This window comes from Sinocyclocheilus grahami, unplaced genomic scaffold (assembly GCF_001515645.1).
Source record: "Sinocyclocheilus grahami isolate Dianchi unplaced genomic scaffold, SAMN03320097.WGS_v1.1 scaffold320.1, whole genome shotgun sequence".
Classification (NCBI taxonomy): Eukaryota; Metazoa; Chordata; class Actinopteri; order Cypriniformes; family Cyprinidae; genus Sinocyclocheilus; species Sinocyclocheilus grahami.
Genome location: NW_015505499.1, coordinates 213,762 through 222,150, shown reverse-complemented (window position 1 = coordinate 222,150; position 8,389 = coordinate 213,762). Strand labels below are relative to the sequence as shown.

Genomic DNA, 8,389 nt, shown 5'->3' with positions numbered 1-8,389 from the left:
CAACCCAAAAGGAACCTCTTAACACAGTTTGGACAATACCCCGCATTCACCTTTGCTTAGAAAAAGACATGACGTGGAACAACTTCCCTTTTAAACTCACGGACCACATCCAATATGGCTCAGTTTGACCCTAAATCCATTTTATCAAATGGTTTTCATTACTTGAATGAAGTACAGAACTGCATGTTTCCAAATATTCAAAACTTTTTTTGATTTGATTTTTTTGATTTGTTTCAAATATTCCATTTGAACCCTTTTTCTTAAGCGATTTGAAATAACAGAGTTGAACATATAAAGCAAGCACCTTTATTTGTTTGAACAGATACATAGATTTATATTGTACACTTTTTTGCTATTTCGTGTTCATATACATGTACTAACCGTGGTTAAAAAAGGCAACTGTTAATGGAAACAATGGCAAGTATACAATACAATTAGCAAACATATCAAAATCAGTTTTTACAACATTTTTAGCAACCAATTCTTTCTATTGGTCTGCCATAGTGCAAACTGTGTGGTTTGAAGACAGAGTGTTAGCGTGATATTAACATTCATTCTTACAGTTCCGACGTCTCTGTCTCGAAAACATTTCAATGTGTAGACCGCATTCACAGTGCCTTTGCTTCAAGTCCTTCTGTCCCCTAATGCCGATCCCAATAATACTTCAAGTGTGTAGGGCTGTTTGACAGATGAGTAGTGGACAAAAGCTATGATTAACAATTCGATTGGTGTGTTTATTGCAGTGTATGTGGAAGTTTGCGTCGGATAACTGTATTCAAGCTCTGTTCAATGTTCAAGAGTCCCTCTCTGTTTCTCTTGGATACTCTTCTTAAACAAGCTCAGCTGTTACAGCTAAATACATCTAAATGATTGTATTTTGGAGTGGTTGCATAATACAATGTTGTCTGCATATCCTAATGAGAGTATTCTTGACAAGGTGAAAACATGAAATAAAGCAGAGAATGTCGTCCATTTCAAAAGTGTCCATTCCCAAGTCCAGCCAGTATATGACATTCCTTTAGTACATCCATGTAACATTGGACTCCTGTTGCAGAGATACTGATTTAGTGGAAAATGACAAAAAACATAGTCAAATGAAGCGGTGCCCAGAGAGTGAGTGAGCGTCCTTCTATTGCACAGTGTCTTGCGGAAAGCACTGATAATGGATGGTGGATGGTGTGATCAGATGTCCGGGTCTGTGAGACGGATCGAGTCCTGTCTGGGCACTGGTTCACGAGCAGCCACAGCGGTCCACTACCATTGAGGGGATCTTGCCGTAGATGATCTGCTCTTTGCCGTTGAAGTAAAGCATGTTGATGGGAGACATCTTGGTGGGGGTGCAGCAGGGCCCGGCGGTGCCTCGCGGATTGGCCTTGTTCACCAGATGGGTGTGGGGATATTTCTGCAGGTGCATGTAGTCGCATTCTCCCGAACAGTAATTCGCCTTATAGCGTTTTGGAGCAATAATCCAGTCCCAGCCGAAGTCCTCGAAGTCCACAGTGAGAGGGTACCTGCAGCATCGAGACTCTGATGAATTCTCGTCGCAGTCCAGCCCAGAGTCCCTCCGGATTCGCTTTGGGCCCTCCGAGATTTTCACCTCCATGAAGGGGAGCTGGGAGTGAAAGAAACCAAGAGCCAGTGTTTCAGTTTACTGTTGATACTTTCCTTTCTGACGACGCTTGCCAACTCCTGGTCTGACCGTGAAGTAGCTCTGTCCAACCATTAATGAATGCTACAGCTAGCCAATACAGATATGATTAGGGAAGGGAATAAATTTAATGATTCTGGTTCCAATTCCACATAATGAGTCATTGCTTATTGGTGCCATTAACGATTTTTCAATTCTTATTGCAGTTACTGCACCAGCAAATCATGAGATCATTTCTGATATCAGCAGAACCAACATACAGACAAAAATGTCATATTTTTGCCTTTTTAATAACTTTTCATACACATTTTATGGTATTTATATTAAGTAAAAATACTAAAACAAAGAAGAAAAACTTACTAACTTTTTAAATTCATTTTTATACCACTGACTACCACAACTTCTAATTTAAGCGAATCTCATTTAAGTTTCATGAGAGTTCACATCTTTTAAGTTCGTTTCTTGTTAAATATGGCGAAAGTAACTGGAGATTCAATGAGTCAGATTAATTCACTAAAAAGAACCGTTCGAAAGAGTCATTTGTTCTCGAATCGGACTATACTGGTCGCGCGACGAATGTTTTTGGGACAACACAGATGTAGCGAAATTCTGTAATGTGTAGCGTTGTTGGGCGCTCAGACACATGCACTTAACTTGCACGAAATATGCATTTGACATTTTCGCTTCTGGCACTCATTTTTGAGATGTCATTATTTATTTAAAACAAAGTATTTTGTAAATAAAACCATCAACATAATTTCTCAGTAGTGTCATTCACAACAATTACTGTTGGCAAAGCTCTGTCTAAAAGCGGTTATATTTTACGAAAAACGCATTTTTGTTAACTCACCAGTCCATCCTCTCCAGGCTCAGCCGAGGTGACGGCCAAGTCGTTTCCCTTCGCGTCATACGCGTTTATCTCCATGCCCCAGTTGGTCTCCGGTTGTCTTAACCACACCGTGAGCACCTGTTTTACGTCTATACTCTGCCAAGACGTCACTCCTGCGTTCACATCGATCTTCAGGGATCGTATTCGTATGTGCCTTCCTCCGTCCGTAACAGGCATCAGCCGTGATATCTGTAAGAAGACGGTGGTCGCTTCTTCCGCCGGTCTCAGATGAACCCAGAGCTGCGCTCTTACGATCCGGTTCGCTTGGATCTTCGGACTGAAGGAGAAAAAACAACACTTCGGTTTCCGATCTACTTGAACGATGGGGTCAGCTGAAAAAAAGAAGAGAAATAGCGATCATACGGGGTCTGCTGGTTTTCAGTGACAGTTTTGTTATTACAGCAGGTCATGAAGTGGCGCACTGATATAAATAAAAAAATGGAGTTTTAAAGAAAAAACGTTGACTACGCCCACAAAATAGAATACATTACAGACATAAAGCAGACATTTGTATGTAAAAATGTGATCGACTGTTTATGTCTATATATGATGTTATATACAAACGGCATTGCGGATGGAAACATTTATACATGCAATAACTAATGGATCGCCTACACACATAATATCTATAAGATAATACACATTTTTATGACCCAGTTTCAACTACAGTTTGTAAATGTCACGTGTGGTAAAGGTGAAAACATGTTCTTCTGAGCGACGCTGGAGCGCTTTGCTGCGCTTCCATGTTCAGCGTGCGTAAAATCGGTTAACAAGGCTGATAAAGCAGCAACGCAAAGCCTTAAAAATCGAGAATTATCTTTGCATTAACTGTGCATTCAATGCACAATAGCCTTAGCACAATAGCACAAACAATGAGTGCAAACGGCTTGGACGTAAAGACTGCGTAAATGGTCTCTCCAAGTATCTACTCTATTTTTTGTCCATTGTTAAGAGGATACATCTACTTGAACGAATCTTTGAAATAGACGATCCTTACGCTCTGCGGCCATGGTCATGATGGTCTCTGTGGTGGCATGTTCATCGTCCTCTTCCATAGCTCCATCCTTACTGTCATCCCCCAGAACATCGTACTGATCCAGAAGTTGTTGCAAAGGCGGTGCTTTGGGTAACAGCTGCTTGACCACGTCCCGGCTAATATTTGGAGCCTGTTTGAGTCGGAGCTTGCTAAGAATTTGGGACTTGATGGCATGCAGTCTCATCAGCTTGCTGTGTTGTCTGAACTCACATGTGGAACACTGCTCGCTTTCCTCCGTGGCTGTGGAAGGCTGCTGGTGCGCCGTTATATCTCCATGACCCACTGAACCGCATGCAATTAATACACTTAGAGAAATTAAAACCTGTGTAAAATGCATGTTCCAAAGCGTGCTAAAGGATGTTTGATCAGATTTGCTATGGAAATGAACCTCACCACGCACCGGACAAGTAGATGTCATGCTTAAATTCGACAAGGCTTTTTATACTGCAACTTTGGCCACTCTATTGTGTCGTAAGATTCAATGATTGGCTGAGCTGGCAACAATAAACCTAATGGACAGAGCTGGACTTCTTTCGCAGTTCTTAAAGAGGCATGGCACATCTTAGAGGGCTCGTGAAGGAATTAGCCGAATTTGAATACAAATTATGCACAAGCATATGAAAAATACGCATATTTCTTATAACATTTCAGTGCGTGCATCTAGGCTACTCACTATCCAAACGCATCTGACCCATAATGTAAGGCTACATGTGACATTTATGCATATGAATTCATAATCAACAGAATTTCTGTTTTTATCTTAACAGTACATCTTGATGTTCTACACAACTTGAGCAGCGTCGTAGGTAAAAAGGTGCTTTAGCAGCTTTGAAATGTTGGTTCATTTATTAATTTATATCGTGAGTAACTTGCTAAAATAACTGTCATTTCAAGCCCTGTCTTTTGTGGCATTCGTTTTCCCTATGTCCTATTTGTATGTGGTAGTTTTTGAAAAAGAGGTGTTTGGATAGGCTAATATTCACGTAGCTTTTGTCAATGCAACGGAATTCAATTTCACAACGTATGTAAAGTTTTAAACGTAAGAAATTGAATAAGCACAATTCATCTTATTTGTTGAACAGTCTCAGCTTCTTCAGTTTTTTGACCCGTGGGTAAGATACGTAGCGCCATCTTATGGTACAACTTGTGTAACGCAGGTGAGGTATATCCCTGACCTCTTTTTATTCAAATATCTGTACTTTTGCACACTTATTAGTAAAATGATATAAGGATAGTAAACGCGGAAATATAATAAAAAAAATATAAACAAAATAACATGCAACTTCTAGTATACATTAGAAATTATAATTGTGTTGAATTATGGAGAGAAAATAGGTCCTTTAGTAGGAATACTTAATTCTGATTGGCCAATTGATTATAGCTAAAATGTAGAACTGACTGTTGTAGATGGCAACCGATTTCCCTCGCACTGCTCTGCATTTTCATTCTTACATAATATAATTTCAACAGATCAATATTTCATGTCCATTTGTTTATTTGGCAAGTAGCCGTATAAGCAGGATAATGTGCAGTCATCCGGTCGTTACTGCAAAATAAACACTTTCATGGCCACACAAGACTCTGTTTGGAGTATGGGAACATTTTGCAATAATGAGCTGATGACAGCATTATCCCTTACTTAATATGACTTATATCTTCGGTTCAATTTAATAATGTGAAGATAAAAAGGGAAGAATCGAAGCGGAATGTCTGCGCGGAACAGAAATCTTTATCGATTAAGTTCTAATGGATTTAGGATAATGCCTAACACAATATATAAAGATCTAGCCTGAAATGATTGTGTTTGTTTGATAGTTTTCAATGTAGCGTAACTCGTAGAGTGTGAACAGTTATTTTGTTTTTAAAAAGGCACCCCTAGCACAGTTAAACGTTGCGCTTCCTAAAATCGTTGGTTATAGGATTGTGGTATACTTATAAAATGTAAATTTGTAATAAAATCTTAAATGGGCTAATGACAATAAGCCTAGCGGACTGTCTAAGAATGGAAGCTGTTGCTATAGTTACTACGCAAGCGAACCCGACTTCGCGATTTCCTAGTCTTCGTAAATCCTGTTTTAACAGCAGTTTTCACCGTGGGTTGTGGAAAAAAAATTATGGTAAGCATAATGACTCAAAACTCAATTTACCAATCTGTCAAAACCTTCACGAAATTAACTATTGAATCACACTTTTGTTAACAAGGGGTCATATGATGCGATTTCAAGTTTTCCTTTCTCTTTGGAGTGTTACAAGCTGATTGTGCATAGATAAGATCCCTGAAGTTGCAAAGCGAGAGCGAGAGAGTCACATCAAAAACATACCAGCTTCATCACTGTGTCTGTCACGCGACTCTGTTCCCCTTTCGGGCTCTGTCTTTACATTTATTTTGAAAGCTGAAGCTCGCGATTATGGTAAGGGGCGTTACATTTCCGACGAGTGCTTGCGATGTTCGGCCAATCACAATGCACTGGGTCAGCTGGCCAATCAGAGCAGACTGCGCTTGTCGGAAGGAGGGACTTTGTAGAAAAGGAAGCGTTTGAGAGAGGCGGGGCATAGAGGACCTACAATAATGTACAGTATTTGAAAAATAATGTGTTTTTTGAACATTAAAGCATGTCAAGATATTCTGTTACACCAAATACTGATCTTTAAAAAAGCATCAATGACCCCTTTTTAACACAAAATACTCCATATACTGTATGACAAGAAAACAAATGCGTTTATTTCCTCATATTTCACTATAAAATGTGTCTGGCGGGAGACACATGGTGTCTAGGGTGTCCAATTATGAAAAAGTTTGGGAACCCCTCTGTTAGAAATGTTTGTTTGTAGTTTCATATTTCACTATAAAATGTGTCTGGCGGGTGATAGATTATACCTCTCTAGGGTGTCCAATTATGAAAAAGTTTGGGAACCCCTCTGTTAGAAATGTTTGTTTGTAGTATTATTGGAAACAGTCCTTCCACTAGGTGGCGACATTGTATTTAAAAACACACTGAGGCGCAACCTGTGTCTGCGTGTGTTGCCGTAACCTATTTTACCCAGTTTACAAACACATGTTTAGGCAAGGATAGCATGAACTATGTGTGCCCGTGAATAGAAACATGAAGAATTTGCAAGCTGCAAATTCAGTCATATAGATGGCCATGTTTGAATGGACAGAGAGAAATGCAAAAACAACAAGAATGCATGCGCTGTTGAGCCGCGTCGCTGTCCTGTCTTTGGAATGAAACTGAAACGTTATCATCATTATATGTGGACTCCGGACGCACATGCTGAATTCTGACCCGACTTACCCTACAAGAGCAAGTTCATCAACGTGCTTTCTCATTCTCCTGTGGAGTAGCCTAACCGAGACTGGTGTGGAGGAGGAAGCTTCTGCCTGTTAATACTGTGGATTTAGATCAGTTTTCAATTTAAATAACGCATTCCGCTTTGGATGAAATGATTCCTTCGATTTTTATATGCATAATATTGACGCTCACAGTCTGCAGTCCGAATAGGTATGTACCCACACTGATTATATCGCTGGAATCTGCACTTATAGCATTCCATTATAAAATCAGATCATCGTGCATTTGATACAATCAGGAATAACATTTTGCCTTGACCTTGAGGCTTTCTTGATACAAATACGAGGATGGAATTTACTCGAAAAACGACAGACCTGGAATTTTAATCTCGTTCTTCCTGACTATAACATTGCATTGCAACCAGGATATAATCTATCATGATGTTATTAAACTGTTGATCACTTCAGATTTCCAGACAGTGACTGTCGGGTGTCTTTGACTGCTGTGCATGATGTACCTATACAATGGGTTTGCGTATCAGGCGAAGAGAATATATTTTCATGAGGCAGCACGATACAAATATTGATAGCGACGTCCGAATCGTTCTTTTGAATCGGATCATTTGAATGATTAGTGTGAACGATGCGTTCGAAAATCGAACTGAATCAGTCCGAGCGGTTCTCGAGTCCAAAGGACATCGATTCGCACTGAATCCGATTCGGAGTGAGCCCAGAGCTGATGGAAGAAGAGTAGGCTATACTTTTGTGAGAACCAAATGAACCGATGACACTGATGAGGCTAAAAGCAGATTTAAATTGGGCAGAAATACATAAGAGTTGGTTTTTAAAGTATTTTATTTACACGTAAAGAATAAAGAAAATTCAGGAAGTAGATCTGGAATATTGTTTCATGTAAATACAAATTATATTTAGCTTTTAAAATGTTATAATCTGAATCTGAACTGGGATAAAAACGAATATAAATAGAAAACCCACAATGAACAGCATTATGTAGGCTACCTACATATAAATGGAACTATCAGAGCATGTCATGTTCTTGTCATCCCTAATAAATACCATATCTAGTTGACTTATAGCCTACTACTGGCTTCAGCCAATTAAAGCACGTGCAGTTATTTTTTCTTCATACTGCCTCATAAGGAAATCCTCATTCCTGTGAAGATGTAGTCATTATGGTGTCATGGACAAGGTTGCCAAGACACTGAAAATAGTCATCATGAAAATATATATTTAGCCACGCAAAGACAAGCAATAACTCACAATAACCATTCCTCTTCTTCACACAGGGCAAGTGTGAGGTGGCCATGAGAATGCTATACATCATGGCAGACCATCTGGAGTGTCTCAACTACACTTTGCACAGAAATACGTCCTCGTCCTAGCTTCTTATCCGTACATCACGAAACCCAACCAAGGGAATATAACTTTGGTATCACGCCATCTTTGCATCTCTTCCCCTCACTGCTTTCAAACCAATGTTACATTATTTATATCATGGGATGC

The 8,389-nt window shown here is 39.5% G+C and overlaps 1 protein-coding gene across 1 annotated transcript; it reads right to left on the bottom strand.

Moving 5' to 3' along the window:
- Window positions 1–305: 305 nt before the first annotated feature.
- mstnb (myostatin b) lies at window positions 306–4,151 on the bottom strand. The gene is made up of 3 exons (XM_016294557.1): window positions 3,535–4,151; window positions 2,499–2,869; window positions 306–1,612 (listed from the first exon to the last, which is right to left on the bottom strand). The coding sequence occupies exons 1-3, from the start codon at window positions 3,989–3,991 to the stop codon at window positions 1,232–1,234; spliced, it is 1,209 nt and encodes a 402-aa protein (XP_016150043.1). The 5' UTR covers window positions 3,992–4,151; the 3' UTR covers window positions 306–1,231.
- Window positions 4,152–8,389: the final 4,238 nt, after the last annotated feature.